This window comes from Prionailurus viverrinus, chromosome B3 (genome assembly GCF_022837055.1).
Source record: "Prionailurus viverrinus isolate Anna chromosome B3, UM_Priviv_1.0, whole genome shotgun sequence".
NCBI lineage: Eukaryota > Metazoa > Chordata > Mammalia > Carnivora > Felidae > Prionailurus > Prionailurus viverrinus.
Genome location: NC_062566.1, coordinates 119,889,060 through 119,914,444, shown reverse-complemented (window position 1 = coordinate 119,914,444; position 25,385 = coordinate 119,889,060). Strand labels below are relative to the sequence as shown.

The 25,385-nt window shown below is 39.6% G+C and overlaps 1 protein-coding gene across 6 annotated transcripts in view; it reads right to left on the bottom strand.

The window, feature by feature from the left end:
- Positions 1-25,385, bottom strand: part of NRXN3 (neurexin 3) — a 1,506,001-nt gene that overhangs the window by 171,595 nt on the left and 1,309,021 nt on the right. For all 6 annotated transcript variants that reach the window (XM_047863767.1, XM_047863768.1, XM_047863771.1 and 3 more), the window contains exon 13: positions 10,000-10,171. In XM_047863767.1, the coding sequence (XP_047719723.1) occupies positions 10,000-10,171 (172 nt within the window). The remainder of the gene's footprint in view (positions 1-9,999; positions 10,172-25,385) is intronic.

Below are 25,385 nucleotides of genomic sequence, written 5' to 3'. Positions count from 1 at the left end.
GGGCAGATCACACTAAGTGAAATAAGGTACGAACAATGGCTGCCCGTTCGTTCCTTCAGTGTGAATGTTGCAGGTTGTCATGTCACAGTTTATGCTTCTGTATGTCTAGGTAAGTAGGGGAGCAGAGTTGGTTAGTGTTGTCCTAGAGGACCCTAGGTCACATCCCAAATTCTATCCCATGCTACTCCTATCTGGTCCTCAGGCTCCATCAGGTACTTATGTGTGCCACTGAATCCAGATGTCACCTGCAGTGCCTTCTTATGCTACTTAGAACTGTAGGTACAATATGGTCTAGTGCACAGAAGCATTACATTTGCCTCCCAAGAGATACAGGCTTGAATTCCAGGTATTTGTGTACTAGCTTAAAACCCCGAGAGAGCTAACCTAACAGGCCTCCATGTTACCATTCATAAAATGTTGATAAAAATAGTCTCTTCCTCTTAGGGCTACTTTAGAGATTTAATATAAGTTTTAGTGTGATGCCTGGCACTTAATAACTGCATAATAAAATTTAAGTATGAAAATTATCTTGCTTGTGTATATGCCCTTCTCTTTCACTAGGCTATAAGATCCTTGAGGGCAGAGGCTTTGTTTTATTTCCCATCATCTACCCATCATTTGGCATGGATTCATATGCAAAGTAGGTTTTGAATTAGTATTTGTTGAGTGGTGGAATGAATAAATGCATAATAAGGAGATCACTCCACTCAAACTCACCCTGTTGATGAGGATGGGGGATTAGCAACATCTCTTCTTAATAAAAGGAAACATCAGTTAGTGAAGAGACTTCTGAAGTGTCACTGCTGCTTGAAAATACAATATAAATTTTCTTCTGGCCCATTATCAACTCATTTCCAACATACAGTTTGATATAACCTTAGCTTTTGGCTTGAACTGTCATTTTCCACTTATATGCCTAAGTTCCCAATTGTTCTTCTGCAGCACCGTATATCAATCATTGGTATATGGCAAACCCCTCCATCGAGGCACACACAGAGCATCAGGGACTTACTGTAAGGCTATAAAAGTACCATGTGAAAAAGAAAGCGTCTCATAAACCAAACTAAGTATCAGTGGGAATCAAATCCAGTCCACATTCACTCCATGAACTGAAGATTAAAAGTGTCCCTTTGTCCTTGACTCATTCTCTCTTTCCTCCTCTGACCCTGCTTTGCTCCTTCTTCAGCCTGCTGGGGTATTGACAGGGATTTTAGAGGAGTGGAAAGTCTTTATCTCTTTGAGATGAGCTGCAATATGATTACAATCGATTGAGTGATTTACAGTTTAGAGTGCCTTTCATTACCCTCCGTGCTTTATAGAATTATAAATGACATACTGTGTGTGAATATATATTATTATTATTGGATATTTATGCACCGCCTTTCTATAAGAAGCTCAATGTTCTTTTTAGACTTTAAATAACTACAGGGACCCTGCAACCTTGTATAAGACTTAAACTGAAGAGACTGAAGTGGGAAATTTTTCTATAAATAAAGCTACACTCTTGGACAGGTCTTAGGGCATTTGATGTCCATCTAACTCTGGGGCAGAGAGAAAACAGTACAGGGTAGTTGCATTTTACAGTTAGGATAATGATTCTGAATTTTAATAATTAAGACCCATTTTGTAGACCAGAATTTCTATTTACTATCTAAACTGGAGCTTCTTGGTGACAATAGGAAAAATCAAACACAATTCACTTAGCCTGGTTTTGACATTATGCAATATTTGATGATTGGTATAATTTGGAAGAATCTGTGTTAATTATAGATGCCTTGCATAGAGTGAGATGTCATTAGTACTTTTATGTCACATTAATCTCAAGTGAGCATAATTTAAAAATCACATAAAAGGTGACCACACTGTATTTCTAATCTTGAAAGTGTTTGGTTTCATATGTACATGTACTCATTATTCACAGAAATTAAGAAATCCTTTTCTTTACGTAACTAGTTGAATGACCTTAATGGTCTGGAAGTGACCCTCAATTTTCTCTTTACTTCTCTCACTGAGTTCCTAGACTATAGCATATATACCATTTAATGTATGATTAAATAAATAATTAACATATGGCTTTTAATTTGTTAAATTCCATCTTCCCTTCTAAATCTCAAGGCAGTCTATGAAAGATGAGAAAAGCATGAACCAAGACCCAAGATGTGTACCTCATAAAGTCCTATAGAAGTTTCCAGAAACACTATTCTTTTGATGAACAACTCTCTATATCAAAAGCACTGCCCCATTTACAAATGAATTCTGGATAAATAATGTCTTTAGTCACTATAATTGCTGTCATATTATCTGGTGTAAATCTTCATAATGGTTACAAACTCCTTTGCGTGTTATTTAATTGTATCATAAATAACCTTGAGTCATGTGTTGGTTTAGTGTCTCGGGGACATGTGTCTTGTGTCCATGTGTCATGTGTTTATGAGTTCCTTTTCCCTCTATCCCAAATGTTCCCTTCCATAGGGTGTGTGTGCATGTAAACATATATGTGTATATAAACGTGTTTGCGCTTGTGTGTGTATTCTTGTCGTTTTGTGGTGGTTATGTTTAATTTTAGCATTAGCCAAAAGCTCACAGTTTGCCTTGAAATGCTTATCAGCTTCTAAGAGACATTTACAGGGACAGGAAGACTCTAGGTTTGATAGCAGTAATTGTATTTAACTTGTAAGAGACGAGGCTATTTATCTTGTGGCTGGGAATTCACAGAAGAGAAAGGAAGGTTGCCTGATAAAACAAAAATTAAAGAAAAAAAATACTATGACCCTCTCAAAACTCTCCTATCCCCCAAGAAAGACCATTAAACAGTAAAACAGACTTTCATCTAATAAAGCCCTTCCCATCCATGTAGAGATGGTGCTAGAAGGTAAAAGAGGATTGTGAAAAGAAAGAGGCTACCAAAGTCCCCAAAGAACTAACCAATGTTGTGGAGCAAAGCAAATGTCATAAGTGCCCAGGGAAATGCTAACTTGTAACTTGGCAGAAACTAGAGATTTAACCTGAGAGAAAAATTCTGTGAGCTAGTCAAGTACCTAAAGTCTCTGAACGGCTCCTAATCTAGGAAATGGGCATAAAATTAACAGCGATCTCAAGGGTTGTACCAAGGGTAAATAATATGTTATACCTGAAGTGGGAAGTAGGTAGGAAATGCTCAAAAAGGGTAGCCATCACCATCTGGATGAATTTGGTTGATAGTAGCATCTGCCATTTCTATATCTCTGGGATAACAATCCCATGATTCAAGTGGAGTGATTAACCAGTGATTGTACAATGACAAAATACACTAGGTGAGCTCACAAGGTAAATGAAGGTAAATGCCCATGAGTTTATTGATGATGTAAATATTTACATTTATATAATAAGTAAAAGGAAATAAGAGAGAGTATATTCTAGTCCTGCACTGTCCAATATAAGCCATCAGCCACTAGCCTCATAGTGCTGGCCAGAGGACTGAATGTAAAAAATGTATTTAAATCCTCAGTGCTTAGGACATAATAATTGCTCAATAAAAATAAATTTTCAGGGTCTCAGTCATATCAGCTGCATTGCAAGTGTGGCTAATGTGGTTAATTAGTGGTTACCATGTTCAACAACCCTGTAGTCAGTCTGAAAGGAGAAAAAAGAGTCATTTTTAGCTTTCTCAATAACAGTGATTCTCAAACCTACCTGCATACAGAATGACCATGGGAGCTTTTTAAAACTACTGATGCCTGGACCAGTGTTTTTCAAATTTAACACTCCACACGGATTACCCGAGTATCTTATTATAATGCAAATTCTAATTCAGTGGGTCTGTGGTGAGGCCCAAGATACCCCATTTTTAACAAGCTGCTAGGTGATGTTGACGCTGCTGATCTAAGGACCACACCCCAGACCAATTAAATTAGATTACCTGAGACTGGGGCCTGAGAACTGGTAGTTTATAATAGTTCCCAGGAGAATCTCATTTGTAGCCCAGTTAAAGAACAGTGCTTCATAAAAATATAAAAATAAAAAAAAAATCTACTGAAAAGATTTTGAACATTTTTAAAATAGTTTCATTAAAAAAAATTATGTTTATTCTTTTTAGAGAGAGAGACAGAATGTGAGTGGGGAAGGGACAGAGAGAGAGAGAGACAGAGACAGAGACAGAATCAGAATCAGAAGCAGGCTCCAGGCTCTAAGCTGTCAGTACAGAGCCTGAAGAGGGCCTCCAACTCATGAACTGGGAGATCATGACCCGAGCGGAAGTCTGACGCTTAACCAACTGAGCCATCCAGGCACCCCTAAACATTTTTTTTCACCAAAGACTAACCCCAACAAGTTACAAGTCCCTTATAAGTAGAAACTCACCTGTTTGTGACTCCTAATTCATTCCTGACAACAAGTTGAACTATTTAGCAGTCCAAGTATTCAGGATGCACTGGTTTGAGTGATTAATTGATACTTTTTGTGACCAAATGTTCGAAGAACTTATTTATAAGATGGTTTTTAAAATGTACCTAGCAATGTTAAAACACATTCATTAAGTGAGCCTCTCTCTAGTTGCCATTATATCTGTACAGTCTTGAAAACATGTTCAAATAGGGCTTTCCCTCTTGATTGTATTTACACTTGTTATTCCCCTTGCAGGACTTCACGATTGGTTTTTATTTTTCCTCCAGTTGAACTGAAAGCAACACTGGTCCTGAATGGATGAATGAGCAAGTAGATGGGGCTTGTTTTAATGCTTGCTTCGAATCTGGCAAGGCCTCAAATGTTTGCAGGCAAAGAGAAAGAAAAGGAATGAAAACCTCCTGGGTAGGAATTAATGAAAACCCAAGACCTGAGAAATTTCAGCATCATGTCAAGAACATAGACTTGTTTTTAACTCTTCAAAATCTCAATAATTGAAGATGAGATGTGGACAAAGAGATCTCTCTTATTGCATGTGTACTGTGTAAGCTATAAAAGGACAATAAGCATTTGAAATAAAATATATTGGAGACTTTCCATACTCAGTGCTGTTCAGCCAGGGGTAACTGTGTCCCCCAGAGGACTCCTGGCATTGGAGACATGCTATTGGCCTCCAGTAGGCAAGTTAGGGAGGCTGCTAAACATTCTGCAATACAAAGGACAGCCCCCTGCAACAAAGAATTATCTAGCCGCAAATGTCAAGAGTGCCAAAGTTGAGAAACCGTAACTAACTGAACTGGTCCAGGCAGGGACTTCTACTTGAGAATATTTCTGGTGAAAAAATGAAAAACAAAAAACAAAACAAAACCCTAATAACCTAATGTTGGTATCAATAAAATCATGACTCTAAGAAATAGAAAAATGGGTAGGAAATTTGAATTAGTGCAATCTGAAGATCAGGATAGAAATCTTGGCTTTACTCCTTCAGCTGTGTGAATACTGGGTAAGTTATTTAGCCCCTCACAGCCTCAAATGTAATCTGAATATGGCTATGGTGGTAATAATACCAAACTTGGTCCCTCTCACAGGACAGAGTGATGCTCAAATGTAATAATGCATATGAAGGCACTTTGAGCGTCACTAAGCACTATAACAATGTTTGTGCTTTCAATACTTATAAAGACAAGATTCTGTGGAATTTGACATATTCAAATATGAAGAGTTTTCTAATCTACTGTCCTAGAAGAAGAACCACTTCAACATCCTTTTGAACCTCTTCTACATCTTTCATGTTCTGAGCTGGGTGGTCAGACATTTAAGCTCAGGTCATCAGGGGGCATTTTACTGACTGGAAAAGGGGAATCCAATCAAGAGCCCTTCCAATGAGTTGGCATGTAATATCAAGAAAAAAATAAAAGCAATGGATACTCTGGTCTCAGCACCATCTGCAGTGGGAAAAGAGAAAGTCCTATACATCAGAGCTGCTTCTCAGGCTTCAGTTTCCAGGAAGCCTGTCTCTGACCTAAAAGGCCTCTTACTGCATGCACCCTGCTCAGGGTTCTACTAGCCCCAGTGACATAACCAGCCACCTAGGCATGGCAGAGAGGATCTTTAACAATCCCAGTCAGCTCAGCCTCCCGGGTTGCCTGGAGCTGGGGCTAAAATTAATCCCTTACGCTTAACTCACCTTTCACCTCCCCTCTCTTGTCCCCACTACTGCATTGTGTCAAGACAGTAATCAGAGGCTTTATAAGGAACATTTGTCAGCACCTGGATGCCAGCTCTGGGCTGATTCTTCTTTTATTTCCCTCTCCTGTTCCTTAGCCTTTCTATTTTCAGGTTCAAAGAAAGAAGTTTCTTTTGAGTTCTATCCTGAGAATTAAGTGATATCAGATCCCAATGGCTATAGAACGACTTTCATTTTGGATCCTTCCTGATTCACAAAGAGTCAATACCGCATGCCCTGGACCCAGCTGGTTTCTAAATATTTCACAGTGGGATGTTTCAGTAGAGCCACATAAAATCCTATGATTGTCCATGAGAAGATTTTGGAGTTGACCCATTCATCGTGATACACAGGGACCTGTTGGGCAGGAACACTTCCTGAAAGCATGCCCTCAAAATGAGATAACTTATGTGAATATGCTGTAGGAACTCTTCCATATTTCTTTACTGTTTAGACATTAGCATGAGACAAGTAGCACAACTAAAGTCCTTTTGATGGTTTCTATACTTATCACAGTGAATGAAATAGGATAGCTTGGGAAAAGAATACATCACTTTTGTAGAAATTGTGTCAAGCTTGCCTGACCAGATGTCTTTTGTTCCTGGATGCCCAGATACAGGGTGTATTTTAATCTCACGGTTTAATATAAATTAAACCTTGCCAGATTGCTCTAACGATGCTTTAAATTTAGTTAAGAGGATCCTTTCAGTAGCAGAGGGAGAGAAAGAAGATATCCAAAAATCAAAAGGTGACCACTCCTACGGAATCGAGTGGAACATAAGACTAGAATGTTTCAAAGGTAAAATGTTTCCAGGGTAAAATAAACATTTACCCTTTAAAAAAATTAAAAATAGTTTTGGACTTTCTAATGCCATTTTCCAATCTAGGCAATGAAGTATGATGGTCACTCCTTCAAATACTCAGTCTTCCTTCAACTGCTTCATGGAAGCATATTGTCCCTGTTGTCAGGAGGACAGCTTGGACTCATTACAAATGAGTCTTTCAGCACAGCTCAAAAAACTTTTTCTTTTCAAAAGGATCTTTGACTCCACGTCTTACAATAACCACCTCTGCGTGGTGATTGGTACTGACCTATGTAATAGGACACTTAAAAAACAAAGAATAAATTTAAGATGACACAAGAAGAGAGATGCTTCTTGTGCATTTTTTCAAAATATTCCCCAATTTTTGTGGGAGCAATAGTGGAAATTGTGCCCAGTTAAGAATGGGAGAATATGGTCTTTCACATTTACTATGTGACTTTAGGAAAGACACAGCATCTCCCTGAGATGGGCACAGTGGGCTGTTTAATAGTCAGAGTGAAGTGATCTGTTTGAGTGAATACATAACAGTCCAAAAAAAAAATGCTACCCAAATGGTTGATCATTCTCATAGCTAACATTTATTGAGTACTGAATTAAGTAACAGAGTATTAGGTTGAACATTTTACATGTATTCAACTCAATCTTCATGTTAGCCCTGGAAAGTATTACCATAATCCCATTTTACAGACTAGTTAACAGAGGTTGGGAGGTTAAATAACTTGCCCAAGGTTACCGGTAGGAAGCTGGATCCACAAATAGGAAAAATACACACTTAGAGAACCAAACAAAATAGTAAAAAATGAGAATGTGGGGAGAAAGAATGTATTTTTAAAGCATAACATGACAGAGAAGAAAAATCATGTGTTAGAAATTCTTACACACTTACTTTATGGTACAGTGTTGTTGTATTTTGAAGTACATGTGGGGAGAGGCACTAAATATTTCAGTGCTTATGGCATTTCAAAATATTAATCTAGCCTGCCTTAGACTAACAGCTGACCAACTCCAGCCACTTGACTTCAAAGCCCATACTTATAACTGCCATACTGTATCATGCTCTGTAATAATAATACTTATTATTACTAAATAACAGTTACCAAGGATTACCAGTAACAATTGTTTTCAGTGGTAAGCAATGACATTAAAGAAAGGTTTATTCTGTTTTGAAAACATAGTAAGCAACCCATAATTTGGAACTAAAGATACAAAGAGATAGGCACACAGCAAGGGTCACTGGTTTTCTTACATATCTGTGGTTATGAAATGGCCATTAAAGAGTCTTCAGCAAACTTCTGGGTTCTATACTGGCTCAGGGCAAGTGGCTAATATAAATTTAGAAATCTTTGAAATTCCTAATAGAAACACAACAAATCCTATAGCACTACAGTGGGGCCAACGATAACATGCATGGAGAAAGAGCGATGTTTCCATTGAGCAAATGAGCAGCTTTTAAGATCTCAGGCTATTTTGATTCCCCTGACCACCCATCCCCCAGAGTTTAACCACAAAACATTTAAAAATCAGGTCTCTTAGTGTCTAGCAAATTTGGATGATGATAAGAATTCATAGTAGCTGCTAACACTTCTGGCTTTCTTCAAAGGCTCAAAGATAAATGCATGAGGTCATTTTTGTGCCTTAATCTAACAAGTGCTAAGGGTATGACAAGAGAATCCCAGTAAAGGCTGAGCTGGCTATTGTACGGAGACTGACATGGAAGATAAATGGGTCGGTGAGGCTTTTTATTTCAATAACTTGGGAGTCTTGTATGCTGTTTGTAGATGCTCTCATGATTCTTAAAACATAGGAAGACTCTGGCTATGGGATGGGAAACAGTAGCACAATTACTTCTGATTGGTTTTTTAAAGAAAATGAATCCTGAATTGGGCATGAAAACAATCACAGCCCTCAAGTCATTCAAAATTCTTGGGCCACAAATAGGTAAATTTACTTGATGCATATCTCCAAAGTGTGATAATTATTAGCTCCGAAGCTCTTAAACTTCTGGAAGTGTGTTTTGGGTTTCCTTCCTCTGTGCTCACTCCACTAATTGACAGGATGGCAGTGAGAGAATTATGGGGTAGAGTTTGAAGTGTAGGAGACAGAGTAAAACATAGCATCATGCCCACACTAGTGAAAAATTCAGTATTCTGAGCTATTCTCTTGCATCCAGGTGATGATACAATTGTGGAACAAAGGCCCTTCACCACAGTATTTTCCCTTCTACTCCTGGAACTTTTACGATCAGAATTGAGGGCGCTTTTCCTGGGAGAAGTGAGAGATGAGAGGGAAAGCTAATGGATCATTTGAATGATCTCTTTAAAAGAAAGCAACCTTTCCTCCCTTTGCCCTTGATTTGGCCATCTGGCTCTGGGAGTTTGTTGGCAAATGCTCCTTGACCATAAAATTTAAACACATGATTAACCCCTCTCCCTCCCACACCAGTATGCTTGCTGTTAAAATGCCTACTAGGACCACTCTCTGAATTATCAAGGAAGGTTTAGTGTAAATGAAAGAAAAAATTGGCCAAGTCAACCAGATGAATGAAACTCCACTCTTAGTTTTTCTCTCATTATTACCCTGACTTGATGGTCATCATTCTAAGTTTAGTAAACTTCATTTTACAGTGTTTATGAAATCTCTGACCATCTGTATCTTCAACTTCATCTGACTAAATGCCACCACAGAGTCCAGATCTCAAACTGATTATCCTGTGATTATCAACAATAGCTCCTGATAGAGAAGGCACCCCTTCCCTCCATTGGTCATCATTTGCAATGCCCTGAAAAACCTACAGTAACCATCTTTAGTATGAGCCAGTCAGGCAGTATTCCTCAGGTTAACATACAGTGTTCAGTACACAGTTAGTAAGTCTCCAGAAGCTCCCTACACTGAACCAAGCCCTACAGGAATACCTTATCTTCTCATACAAAAACAAACAAACAAACACACATGAATGTGTGCTTAATATCCAGTGTTTCATGATTTGGTGACAGTTATGAGAAATCAACACTTAGAGTAAGAATGGGAGAGCAAAAGATGGTATGTGGTCATTGACAGTAAAGCATGTACCTGTGGGATAATGCTCATTCACTGGCCAGTTGTCCACCTGAAGTGTGGCATTGCCGCCGTTCCTGGTGAAGCGCACCACGTGGTATTTACCATCATTTACAGGGGTTCTCTCCTCTTTGATGGAGATGTCAACTGTGCCAATATTGAAGACAACTCCAATTTTCCCCTGTTCCTGTGATAAAGAAACACAAAAGGCATAGTTATCACCAACCATAAGGTTTTCTCCCTTTAAAGTTGATCCTCCAACTAACAATAAATCTGTAGGTACCCAGAGGGAGCTGTCAGCATGAAGTTAACAATAGTATCCCACATTTCTCCATGGGCTTTCATCCTGAACATAAAAACCAATGGTATAAAGCCACCCAAATTGCTCTCACAGGCTGCACTGTACAGGTTACATCATTTGATTGCTCTCAACAGATATCAAAGCTGGAACCAGAGAACTACCTAACAACTGTGTAGTGACACTGCAAAGTTGATTTCTGTGAGATGAATGAAACCTGTTTTCTAAGAGAGGTAATTAGACACTGGACTCTAGATCACCTCAGTTTAGATTAAGGATTAGGGAGGAAATATAAGCATGCTTGTGCATCGTGGGAGGGGATCAAGCCCAAGGGAAAGTGCACATTGAATGGTTAGAAAGCAATGGCAGAAGGGTTAGCATTATAGGTCAGCACCTGATGATACTTTTTTTTTTTAGGTCTAAAACACATAGAACATGTACCCTCAGTAGAGGCCAGTGAAACTGAGCTTGACTTTTCAGGGTCAGGTGACTGAAACTCTTTCCACACTTGCAACCCTATTCCTAAGGTTCATCCAAAGAAGGGTGTCATCTTCAGTCCTATAGTTTTATGCTACATAGCAGAAGAGAACCTCAATGGCCCCCCAAAAAGACTTCTGGTGGGGGGGAACACAATGAATTCCAGAAGAGTGACACTATGGCAATGAACGTGAGGATTATGGTGAAGGTGGAGGCGGCGAACATAAACAATGTGAATAAAACTCCTGCTCTTTCTTCTCCTCCAGTAATTTATTATAACTAAGGGTTGGTATTGGAATTCACAATGAGACACAAAATGGAAGTAACCCTACTGATCACATATTTCAACCTTGTAGAAGGGTATCGTAGCATGTGGGATGTCAGGATGGATGGGCAAGGAGAGAGGGAGACACCTTTTTCCATTTCTCTAGTTGTCTGACCTACTAGCTAAGCAATAGGTTGGACATTCAAGGACAATAAAATTTAGTGGTAACCCTGCCATTGTATTTGTTCACATAGTCTTCATTATTCTCTATTTCCTTATTCAAGAATTAAAAGGAGAATAAAAAGGAGGAGGTGGAAGAGGAAAGGGGGGAGGAGGAGGATCAGGAAGAAGAGAAGGAGGGGACAAAGGATGAGAAAAAGATATGGGGGGGGGGGGGAGTCCAGAATCCACATAAACAAGATGTAGGAAAGATTTCACAGAATCTCAGATTTAGTAATTGGGTTCATTCATTAATTCATTACATAAATACAGTATTTATTAAGCACTTGGTATGCTTAAAGTCAATAAATTAAGACTTCTGCTGAGATTTTAGGCACTGGGTTCCATATAGTTTGGTACACTTCACTTATTTTTTCAAAAGACAGGCTTTCTTCATCTTGCCAATTTTCCTTTAGTATGTGAACACATCTTATTCCTGATAAAAGAATCGACAGGTACCCAGCAGTCTTTTTTAAAATAAAAATTTTTTAATGTTTATTTATTTATGAGAGGAAGGGAGGGGCAGAAAGAGAGGGAGACACAGTATCTGAGGCAGGCTCCATGCTCTGTGGTGTCAGTACACAGCCTGATGCGGGGCTCAAAATCACCAACTGTGAGATGATGACCTGAGTTGAAGTCAGACACTTAACCGACTGAGCCACCCAGGTGCCCTCCAGGAGTCTTGATTTTAGAAAGTAGGAGCTTAAGTTACGAAAGGCTGCTTTCAGCATGCAGGGATGCTGTGATACAGGGCGGACATCATTATTTCTTTTGTGCCCTGATAGCACAGCTTGCAATGTAAAATGATGTCTGCAATTCCCATGTTCTGTACTCTGAGAAAAGGTGCCTCCTCAAATGGGGACTAAATGCACTTATGAGTTCGCAAATCCCTGTTTATTGTGACACTATGTTCTCTGGTTTTTTTTTTCTACTTCTACATCTCCAGTACTAAATAAAGTACCTAGCATTACAATGGATAAATGAAACTGATGATAAGGTTTTCTTTTTGCATCTTCCATGCCCATAATTAATAATGCTATGATCCACTTTATTCTTTCTCCTTAATTCTCTAGGAATTCTGAAAAGATAATATGATTTTTCTGTATTCCCCTAAAGCGTTGGCCTTCATTTCTAAGGGGGTTTGTGTGTGTTAGAACCTACTCATCCTTATACCTAAATAAGCAGGGCTATAGTAACCTCAGTCATAACCTGTTTATCAGAATGAGAGAACTGGAGGAGTTAAGAAACCATGACTGCAGATGCCATTACTCCTCTGCCCACCCCGCAAATGCGGGCTGTTTATTGCACCACGGTTCTTCAATGAGAAACCACTATATAAATCCTGGATACATGGAAAGGACTGCTGGTGATTCAATTCACCTCTGAGTCACTAATTAATCATGGATGGAGAACAGTTTTAGGCAGAGAGAGGAGACCTTTAAACCAGCATTCTGCTGCTTTTCAGCAACAACAGTGGCAAAGTACAGTTCTGGCTGAGTGAGTTGGCTGATCAGCGAGATATATTCTTGGGCAGATTTTCTGCAAGATCCATAATAGATTCAGGGGAAGAAAAGATTTAATCTCTGCCAGAATAAATATTTGGTCCTTATCTGAGGCGCCACACATTTGCCACTGCAATCACTGCTTCGGAGAGATCGTCTTAATCCTGCTAGCTCTACTGCCAATGTCAATGGAGACCCTTATACCCAAATGTTTCATTGTGTTTCCCCACGGTGGTAAATGTGGCTGTGCTAGACCTCAGATGTGGTCTCTTTACTTGCAGTAATAAGATTTCATTACTGCAACCTCCTTGTCATTTGTCATGGGACCACAGTGGCTTTATAATCTGTGGCTAACTGCTTTGTCTCAGTTCATTATAAGTCTTGTGGCAAGTGCCCATACAGTTGTCGATGGTTGAATCCATCACGCTCAGCTGCCATGAAGATAAACTCTGCTGGCTCATGTGTCCAGAGAACATTTGAGGGATAAAATCATTGGCTTTGGAAACAGCCCTGACTGTCCTTTGGGCAAGTTACTTAATTTTTCTGAACCTATTTCTTAATAATGTATTACGGGGACAGGAAACGAGTTTTCCAGGCTTCCTAGGACCGTTATAAGGCTAAAATGATATAATTATAATCATTAATATACCACTTTATAAGAAGGAAAATATCATTCAAATATAAGGGATAAACGAGATCATGAGAAGGAAAAAAATCTAAACATTTGACCACATGCAACACCCTGTGAGCACCAGAGAAATTAACTGGTTCAATAGGATAAACATGGTTTTAGCATAGCATGGTTCAAATAATACCTCTCTCTGGTTCTGAAAGCTATATGACCTTGGGCAGGTTATTTAACTTCTAATTTCCCTGCTATAAAGGGATCTGTGGAGGAAGGGAACAACGAATTGCTACCTTTGATGCTTTTTGTGAGGATTTTAGGAGAACACACATGTGGGAAATGCTAGCACGTGGCTGTGCATACTTTAAGACTTCAATAAATGTCAGTCATCTTGTCCCTTTCTTTCCCCTCATTAGTATAGTTGAAAGTGGTGGCATGAGCTAAGGACTGGCTAGTTTGGCAAGAGTGTCATCAGAAATATTATCAAAATAAATGTAAATTTTAGCAAACAGAACATCAAAAAAAAATTTGCACCACTGTTTTCCTGTCACAATTTGGTAGTTGCTCTCTCTTCACATTCCTTGGTGCCTTTTATGAGCCCTTTCAAGACAAGCAAAGTGTAGCTACAAAACAGCATGACTATAAATTTTAATAACTCCATGCCCATCACCACTAAAGTTGCTACCAAAGGCAATCAGGTCAATGTATGTTTTTCCTTGATATTAAAAACACAGACAAGTGGTAAATCAAAAGACATTACCAAAGAATCCTCAAGTGCAATAAAAAAAAAAGTCTATTAAAGAAAAAAAACCACAAAACCAAGACTGAACAGCACAAGAAAACAGCTGTCTTTAAATAGCCAGTAAGTCATTCTTCATCAATAATGACTGTTTACGAGCCCACCTGGTTCCTCAAATTAGTCTGGCTCCAGCTTTCTAATCTTCCATCAGCCACATTATAGTTATTGCTGTGAAGGTGACCCATAAGATACTACCAACACCAAGGTCATATTTTAGAAGCCGAGATGCACAGGGGCAAGACAAATCCTCAGGAATAAAGACCTCCCTGAAGGCAGTCTCTTCATTCATTCCAGAGTGCCCCCAGGGAAGGCAGAATGCACCATCACTATTTTAGAAAATTGCAGCTGACAGAAACAGAACTGGAACTCTCAAATGTATGCCCAACAGATGTGCAAAGGAAGTTCTGAATATCTTGACTTCTAGGCTTCCTACAGAATCTGTGAGTTCAGGGCTAGGCAATAATACAGGAAGAACAACAGGTATGTGATCCTTCTTGGGGCCAGACACTGACAGGTCAGGTCTGGCACACCCATTCCAAAGTTTGGGTCACTGTAAATAAATCAGTGGCAGTGTTTATTACATTCTTCTAGTTTCTCCCATTATGGGCTCATAGTAAGAGAGAATTTCTAGTTCCCCTTGGGATATGGAGGGCCAAGAGAACAGTGTTGATGAATAAATTAGGTGTCACTTCCGAGCCACCCATTAAACTGCTGGTGTGAGACCCACCAGAGTTCTCCCATGGTTCTCAACCACTGCATACAGCAAATTCCTGGCCGTGGCCTCTTTTTCAGCCTGGGCCATTGAGTGAGGATGGCAACAGGCCAACTTGCAATGGACATGGAAAACAAGAAACAAAGCTTGACTGCTTTATGCCACCAAATATTGAATCTGCTTGTTACTGTAGGATCATCCAAACTACTTCAAAGAACAGAGTAGGTGCTTGGCAAGTAGTTTTTAATAGAATAATTTTTGAATTCTCACAATTACCCTCCAGATTTTTTTGGTGAAAAAGATGACGATTCAGAGAATAGGGGATTCACACAACCAGTAGGAGATACATTTAAGATTTGAATTCAGGTCTGACTTTAAAACCCATGTATTTTCTACCATATTATGTTTCAGGCACATGTATTACATGCTGCAATTGAGTTATTTATATAATAAGACAGTGTATACATTACATATCATAACTTTATGTTTGCTTAACCTATCTAACCCGTATACCTAACCTAACTATGGGTATTGCAAATATAGGGACATTAACAGGTGCTCGGTGAATGTTAAGTTAATGGATAAGTGAATGAATGGATAATGAAGTAGAATGTGTGGCTTTGGTAGAAAAAAAATTGTGCTGATAAGTTTTTATAACTTGGGAGGCTAAACAGGTTTGAATAGTATATGATAATGAAAAGAGTTGGTCATCCATATTCACATTTTTTTGCAATAAATCTTAATCAAAATATATAGTCTCACTGTGCTTTATATAAGCAATCAATAAAAAACAAAAAGATAAGGTATTGTTTTGACTCATCAGATAATTTTGGCTGAGGGAGAATTTTACTGAAGTTCTCTAGGATAAAACACCCTTGTGTTTAGGAGAACACAGTATGGACTCTTTTCATAGCTAATCACTATCTTCCAGTGAAGATCATCAGGCCATTCTTTCAATTACAGTGTTCAGGTTCTAGACCCAAGATAGTTGTCAGCTAATAAGTAGGGAGTGTGTACTTCCTGTGTGCAGAGCCATGTACTATTGAAGGATTCAAGAGAAGTAAGAGACCAGGTCTCTCTCTCAAGAAGTCTAAGCCCATCAGGAATTACCCAAGCTGACAAGACTTCAGCTGTGGAGCTTGGAGATGGTTTGGACTTTCACTATCATCCCAGTCCCCTTGCCTTGAGGAACTTGGGTGAGGTGGCTGTGACAGTAAGGGGAAGGGAGAAGAAAAAAGTCTGCTCTGGTTTTCAGAATACTTTGTATTTAGAATCAGAAGACCTGAGCCCATTCAGGCTCCACATCTTGTTGTCCAGGTCATCTTGAGCGGGTCATTCAACTCTCTGTACAAAAGAAATGATAACAATACAAGACACAACATGAACACCTGTGTTAAATGGAATTTAAGATAAATGAATAAAATATTGTCAAATTCTCAAGTGTTCTTCAAAGGATGGTATAAAAATGATGTCAATGGTGGGGAGTGAAGATGGTGGGGATAACTGGGTGACAGAGAAATAGTATGACAGATGATGAATGAGTTAGAGGCTTTTGCACACACCTTACAGGATACCACTCTATTTAAAATGCCTGTTTCCCACTCAAGATCATCAACTCCACAATCTGTACTGACTGTTCCTATAAAATTTATGTTACATGGCTTGGAAACAAATCCTATTTTCCTAAATCTGCACAGGTCTCAATGACCTTTGCACCCACCCAGAAAAACTGCATCCACCTTTCCACCTGCAGCTGTGCTTCTACTGTTGTTGCAACTGATGTCTGGTTGTGCCAGGTCAATCAATTAAAGTGGATTAGATCCACAGACTGAATTACTAACAGAGGGCCAAGAGAGATAAGACTGATAAATAGCTCAAGACAGCTCCATCTCTAACTCCAAGCAAAGAAAGAAAAAAAAATAAAATAAAATAAGAGCAAGCACAGATGACAGCTCAGGACAACAGGAACTCTGACCTGAATGGGGGCAGTCAAGGAAGGACAAGACAGCCAGTGCAAGTAAATAAGATGCAAGTCAGAGCCACAGCTCTAACGTCACTGGTCGCAAATGGCATCCTGAGTCACCATGTCCTTCAAATCTACTCTGAATGCTCACTTCTAATCCACAGACCTAATGTCATCCTACCTTGTTTGGTAGTTAAGTATGACCACAAAGCAAAAAATTAAAGTTCATTTCAGTAGAAGCCCCAGTGCTGCACCTGGACCAGAAACAGTCTTCTGACAAGATTCAGGCAACAGCTGGCAGGGCAGTGATGACTACAACCCAGTACAGGCTGAATATCTCCTATAAGTGCCTTGTCTTACCCCCAAATCTCTACCGCAGCTGTGAAGAACTACCCAAAGGCTTTAAATTTTTTTTTAAGTTTATTCATTTTTAAGAGAGAGAGAGCATGAGCAGGGGAGGGGCAGAGACAGAGGTAGACACAGAATCCGAAGCAGGCTCCGGGCTCTGAGCTCTCAGCACAGAGCCTGACGAGGGGCTCGAGGTCATGAACCGAGAGATCATGACCTAATAAGCTGAAATCGGATGCTCAACCAACTGAGTCACCCAGGTGCCCCCCAATGGCTTTAATAAAGAGATCCTAGGTTTTGGGCTCAGAGTAACAACCTATAATCCTCAAAATAAAGAAAAAAAACACATTTCAAATCACCTAGAACATCTTACATCTTACTTATATACTTACAAAGTGTGATCCTGGGACCAGCAAGCATCAGCATCACCTGGGAACTTGTTAGAAATACAAATTCTTGGGGCGCCTGGGTGGCTCAGTCGGTTGAGCAGCCGACTTCGGCTCAGGTCATGATCTCGCGGTCCGGGAGTTCAAGCCCCACGTCGGGCTCTGTGCTGACAGCTCAGAGCCTGGAGCCTGTTTCAGATTCTGTGTCTCCCTCTCTCTAACCCTCCCCCGTTCATGCTCTGTCTCTCTCTGTCTCAAAAATAAATGAACGTTAAAAAAAAAGTTAAAAAAAAAAAAAGAAATACAAATTCTTGGATCTAACGCCAGACCCTCTGAATCAGAAACCCTGAAGTGGAGCCCAGCAAGGTGTATTATCACAAGCTCTCAAGGTAATTCAGATACTTGCTGAAGTCTGGGAACCACTTCCTTATGTCTTGGTTCCACTAGGCCAGTGGATTCAACGGATTTTGTGCCCAGGGACATTGTGCAATGTCTGAAGACATTTTTGGTGGTCACATCTGGGAATGGGAGGTGCGACTGGCATCTAGTGGATATAGGCCAGGAATGCTGATAAATATCCAACAATACCCAAGAAAGAATTATCTGGCCTCTAATATCAAAGTGTCACCATTGAGAAACTGCACTAGGGAGGACAAAACTTCACACAAGAAACATCTATCTATAAAGCATGTGCGGCATCACAGAAACTATTCTACAAACATTTTTATATATGGGTCTACTTTATTCCTCACAATGCTCCTTCTTTGAGGTATGTATGCATATATACATACACACAATGCTTTCTCTCTCTCTCTCTCTCTCTCTCTCTCACACACACACACACACACACACACACACAATGCACGTGTATATAAGTGCATGCTTGTGTGTACACACATGAGAATTCTCACATATTTGGTCCAAAATTGTGATTTAGCCCTCAAAGCACAGGGTGAGCTTTGAGCATCTTTGAATACTTGGACTCTCTCCCTACTCCTTGTTGTACTCGAATGTCCTTTTACAAGTGTAAAATTGGAACTGCAAGCTCACATGACCACAGAGTGGCAGGTCCGGAATACATGCCCTGTGTTATTTTCCCTGTCTGGTCTTGGTAACCACCTTCTCTTTTAACTAGCTCCTAACAAAGTGTCCCAGTATATCTCCCAGCACAACAACATTAGCTGAAAGTTCCAATTCCAATTTCGTCCCTTGACTCTTCATTCCAGACTAGGTAATTTTAGTCAGTTTCCATAAAGATGGATGATCACTTTTGAGTGGACTGCCAAGGAGAAACTCCTCTCCCCAAACTAGATATTCCAGCCCAACGATGAACAGCAGCTCCTCTACAGAAAAGAGACAAATAAGCAGCCAGTAGTAACCTTTCAAGACCTACTCTGTGGCTGTAAGGAAACCTTTTGTGATTCTCCAAAGTGTTTTATTATTTACTTGTCTTTTAAGTGACAGACTGAGTTAACATTATAGCTTCAAGGCGAATGGAACTATGTGAATAATAAACATCAACAAAAATTTCTGGTTCAATAAGTAAGGCATCCTCAGTCACTTGCATTGATGAGTTCCTACTCTAAATCCTACCCCATTTTCTAGATGGGGGAAAAATGTATGCATGTTTCAGAACTGAGAGATTTCATATTCTGGATTATCAGAAAATACAATACAGATTATTGCATGTTTTAATGATGCTTTGGAGAATGGGCATGCAAAAGTTACAGGAGACAGATTGGGCTGAAAGAGAGATCAACAAATAGTGGGCCAGATCTGGCTGTTGCCTGTTTATGTAAACAAAGTTGTATTGGCAGATATAGCTGTGTTCATTCACTTACAAAATGTCTGTGGCTGTTTTTGCACTACAACAGCAGGGTTGAATAGTTGCAACAGAGATCTTGTGGCCCAGAAGCCTAAAATATTTAGTCCCTGGCCCTTTACAGGAAAAGTTTGTTGACCCCTATTATCGAAGCTTGCACAATTTAAGGGTAGCCATGTTTTTTGTTTTGTTTTGTTTTCAGTTTTTGATCTATAGTTTATATTTACATGGTCAGAATAACATAAATATCAGTGGGAGTGTCAAATGGGGAGCCTGTACCTGTTCATTCAACTATTACCTGGAATATAGAACAGATTTCTAATAAGACAACATACATAAAAAAATTCACCCGATGTATGTATGAACTAATCTATCTCGGATCCATTAAGGGTGGTTTAGATACTAAAATCAATTCAACAGAGCACTGTTTGAAGGTAGGCAGCCAAGGATACAGAGAAATAAATTAGAGGCTTCTGGCAAAAGATGATGGTAGCTAGAAATAGTCTGGTAATGGAAGAGATGGAGCGAAGTTGTAAAGTTATTAAAATTATAATGATATGACATTTCTTTCTGAAAATTTATCTAGTTCTGCGGAGTGATCATGTACATGCTAAAGTATTGGGATTCTAAAAGCCAGCACACATCACTCTGATGCCGGGACTTCAGTTTATTACATTAGTTGGAATGGGAGAAGAGAAAAGCATTGCTACCCAATGAGTATGTTTCCGTCTCCAGGGCTCCAATGCATCTGCAAGAGACTTGAGTCCCTTGAATGATAAATGGTGATTAACTGAACTCTCTTGGTCTACCTGCAAGGAGAATCTACCGTGTCATCATCTATGGATGAACACACTGAAATAGGGGCTCATTTTTCCTTTCCTGGTTATCGTAAACAAAATGGCCAGCACACTCTCATATATCAGCAGCGCCTGTCTGCACACAGGGACGATGGTGTGTGTGTGTCCTGGAGATAGTGTTGCAGCTAGGTATTTCATCCAGGTGATACTTTATGGTCCTCCTCTTTGTCAACTATCACCACTGTAACATTCCTTCTGGGATCATATCAGCATTTCTAATTCAAAACGTTGATTCTGACCTATCCCCAACCACCTTAATGAAAGCAACAGAGGGAAGAAAAAAAATGAGATTTAAACAGCTACAACACATCAGGAGAAAGCGGGCCTGCTGGCTTCCATGCCAGCGTCAAAGCCACTGCAGGGGAAGTAATCCGGACAAAGGAGCAGAAGTATATAAAGACGACACTTTTCCTGGGCCCTGGGTGAGACTGGTAAAGGTGACCCCAAACAGGAGACTTGAAAGCATGCCACAGGGAGCTGACTCATGGCTTTGGAAAAGAGTCCAACATATCAACAACTGAAAGTTCTTTCAAAGCTGCATGCTCTTTTGATAGAATAATTAGGAAACACAACTCTTTATTTTAATTTACTTGAATTTAGTATTCCTACCAAACTGTAAATTGAGTTACGTTACAGCCAAATGGGGAACATACCCCTAAGAAACTAGGGAGTCATCACTCCCCTATCGTATGGCAGGCATTGGGAGCCATCTGGGAGCCAGCAGCCACAGCTTTAGATACACAAATTACCCACTGAGTTCACAATAAATCAATACACAATATAAAGAAGTGTTTATATTATCGCATTTAAAGGGCACAAGCATTCTTTCTCTCTCTTCTTTATGGATGCACTACAAATTTATTCATTTACATAAAGATGTTACATGATTTTATCCAAATGGTTAAGGAACACAGTGCTACAGAAATAGAGTTGTGTGTCTACTTATGCCCATGTAAGTGTGTGCATGTGTTTGAATGAGACCTTAAAACTTACCATATCCAAAAGCTGGTTTCTTGGGGCACCTGGGTAGCTCAGTCAATTGAGCATCCAACTTTGGCTTAGGTCATATCTCAGAGTTCGTGAGTTCGAGCCCTGCATTGGGCTCCCTGCTTCGGCTCAGGTCATGATCTCACAGTTTGTGAGTTTGAGCCCCGCATTGGCCTCGCTGCAGTCAGTGCAGAGCCTGCTTTGGATCCTCCATCTGCCACTCCACCCCTCTCTCCAGCCTTCCCTTGCTCACGCTTTCTCTCAAAAATAAATACACATTAAAAAAAAAAAGAGCAAAAGCTGGTTTCTCTGACCCTCTCTTTTGCTTATTAAGTGGTGATGGCTCAGGAGAATCCAGGTCCCTTTGTATCCATCAAGCAGCATCTATAGCCAAGTTCTAATACAGCCTATCATAGACCAGACTCAGAGCAAACTGTGTATTTCAGAATACATTAAACATGAGGAAGATCTTAGAGTCAACATGACCTATAGGCAATGGAACTGGTTGGTTATTAGGGATCATTAATCCAGTAATTATTCAAAGACAGGACAGCTCCTCTAGGCCTGGTTTAGCCCAAAATTGTATGGGGTACCCTTTCCCATACAGAGAAAGGACTTCCCTCTGCCCAAGAGTCCAGCTTTCATAACCAGTGTGCATAGATGTATAGAGCTGAATGAAATTCTACATGTATGCCCTCCCAGAGCTATCTTTGATTAACTAGGTCTATCTTCCAATTATCCCACAACTTCTCCAGTATCTATTCAACATTAAGATAAATTGTTTGCATTGATTCTTTTCAACATTTAATAGAATTATTCTTTCCCCAAACAGATAATGTGCACTGTCAAGGCAGAAAATTCATTTTTATTTTCTATGTCTTCCTCAATATGGGGGACTCAATAAATGTTTAGCTGAGTGCCTGGCACAATGGCAAAAGCATCTTTATATTTTTCAGTAGGCAACACTTTAGGACAGAGCACAATATCTCCATCTGTGGTTTATTTACTGCTTTTAAATTTGCTATGATTTTGCTTTGGAAGAGTGCTTTTGAAAATGTGGACCATGATCATGTCTCAGAAGACCATGGTCATTAATTTACTTCACACAGACTACTGAATAGTCTTCAGGATAATTGCCAACACACCTATGTGGCTCTGTTGACCTGGAAGTGAGAGGTTCAGTGATCCATTTCCAAGGCCTTCAATCTATCCAGCTTCTTTATTGGGAGAGATTCAAACTAAAGTCCTAAAAGTGAACACTACGATCCCATTATCAGTTTCTTTGCCACTTAGTTCCCATTCAAAATCATTTTAACGCTTGAACTATCTAAGATATCTATCTACCTATCTACCTACCTACCTACCTACCTACCTACCTACCTACCTACCTAAGACTTCTAGAGAAACTTATTTTCATTTTCTGGCCTTCTTCTACACTCCTCAGTGTCTGATTGCTGGTCAGTGTAATGTTCAAGCTCTGTCCATTGGGAGCCCGTCTCCTCATCATAGTCTTTTAGGGCTACCTCTGAGTTGGCTTTACTACAACTACCATCCATTTTCAGTTTGCACTAGACTTGCTTAATTGAGGATGCTTACACATAGTTGTATTTTTTAAACAATACCTTTATTTCTTCAAATCAATGTTGCATACATCAAAGACAAGTAATAGAAGTTTTCCAGTCAACTACCTACCAGTTATACACTCTGCATAGGGCACTTTTGTAGGCCTATCAGAAGCTACACAAATGTAGTTGGAATTATTTAGCCCTCAAGAGTATAAACTCCATTCCAGTATTGTGGAAAAGGGCAATAGCTTTGGAGTCAGAATACACGGATCTAAATTCTAATTGTTCACTTAATGCAGGTCCTGGAACAATTCACAAGTACTCTGGGCATAGTCTCCTCATGGGGAAGATACAGACGGCATCCCTGAGCTTGTTGGATGATATGTAGGTAAACAAAAGATGTTTGTGGCAGTGATGTGAAAAAATGGGGCACTGGAAAAAGTACATCATTACAGAATAGATGAAGACAAAAGACAAACAGAAACAAGCACACAGTTCCCTAATTAAGACAGAAGGATTGAAGGACATTACCATATAATATTTCTAAGTAAACATCCACAGTTAGTCCTTGACAAATTTCCCAAGTGACCAGAGGCACAGGATTCATTATGTGCCCTTGAAGACAGAAAATGCTTCCTTATTTGGGAGGGGTCAGGCCAAGGCTGGGAAAAAGTGGGGTTAGAGAAGACATATTTAGGTAGCTGCTGATGAGGAGGTAAGGAGGAATAGGGGAAGGTTAGGAGGTTGAAGTTATTGTAATAAAAATGAGATTTAGTCCGTGAAAGGGAAAAATAAATACTTGACATATAAACATTTTAGAATATCAACCAGCTGGTCTGCTTTGTAAAATTTCAGTAATGTTGCCGAGACAGAAACCTCTGAATGTTAAGGTAGACTCTCAGGGCTTAATACTTATACTAACAAAGTAAAAGCATTTTTTAAGGTTCATAAACATGCTACATCTTAGAGAATATCTTCTCTCTTGCCCAAAGGTCCCTCCCCACATCCCTGGCAAATGTTTCTCTGATGATGGCACGAGTAGTTATGGGGTTAAGAAAACTTGGCTCAAAATAAAGATAAATGAAATCCCTTTTTCCCCCAAGTATGCCCTGCTCTTAATTCCCTTGCTTTTTGCTATAGGCATCTACTTCTAGCAAAGGAAGAGCTTTAAGAGTTTGGAAGAGCAATGGTTTATGCTGTGCTCACACCTGATGCTGGCCCAGAGGCTCAAGGGCATCAGGGAAGACATCACCCAAGTGATGCTAGAACACTCCCCTTTCAGCAGTTAGTAGTAATTTTAGTGTAGCTAACTAGTCACATCCACAGTATCAGTGATACCTTTGAGTTATTTAAGGTAGTAAGGTCAGAAGAAGGTAAAAAATTAAAAAAGAGGGAAGGAAGTAATGGGGAAACAGACAAGGAATTAGATGAGCGGAAGTAACTCTATCCACCAAGCCTCATCTGAAAGAATACAGAAAAACAGCTCCCCAAACTCTCAAACATAGATGTATTTCTTGACACTCTACTTTGTGCTGACTTCAAGAAACTTTCTGCAGGCAAATATTTAGAGGCAAACACCTTAGAAAGCCAGCTACAAGCAGAGACACCTTCTTTAGTAGACAGCAGGATGCACTTCTGATTCAACTGCCAAAGGATGCCTGCTGATGAGCCATACCAGACAACAAGGTCTACCTAACGAATGCACAGAAACAAGCACTCAGGGGACCTAAAACCCAAATGTCCATGACATACAGGTCTCATCTCCACTCTGGTGAAGCACAGAAAGAGGACCAGGAATCATGAATCTACCCCAGAGGAGCACAGTAAAAAAAACTATACTGAATCTAGGGGGCATACTTTTCAAAAAGGTACTGAAAATTTTTTTTGGTTTTTGTCTATTGATTATTTTTCCCAAGTAGATGCTTATTAACTGCATTATTTAATATGGAAGTTACCAATTCAGAACCTACAGGTGGGATCAGGCCCTCAGATGTATATTATTTTATTTTTTTAAAGGAAGAGGTACTCATCATATCTTTTAAAATGGGAATTAGTTTTCAACATTTAAAAATCAGTCTCTCATGAATAGTTTACATTTAAAAAATTTTTTTGAAAATAGTAAGATTTAGCCACACTGGGATAATATTTCTAAAACACAATTAAAGGGCAGAGTTGATTGGGGGGAAGAAAGGTACAAGTTCCTTAATTCACCATAGTCTCCACCATCCTCTATTGCCTATCACCTGCAAAGTTTTGAGTGCTGGTGGCCATCTATCATCAAGTCTTCCTTGAGTGTGCTCTCTCTGTCTCCCTCTGTCTCTCTCTCTCTCTGTCTCTGTCTCTCTCTGTCTCTCTCTCTCTCTCTCTCTCTCTCTCTCTCTCTCTCTGGTATAACAGGGTAAAGAAGAAAGGGAAACTTCTCTGACTCTCAACAGACAATAGATTGAGGGCCATAGGATTCAAGAAAAAAAAAATAAAAGAAAGTCCTTTTTAAAAAGATTCCATTCCATTGGAGAGTGTTATGCTAAGTGAAATAAGCCATACAGAGAAAGACAGATACCATATGGTTTCACTCT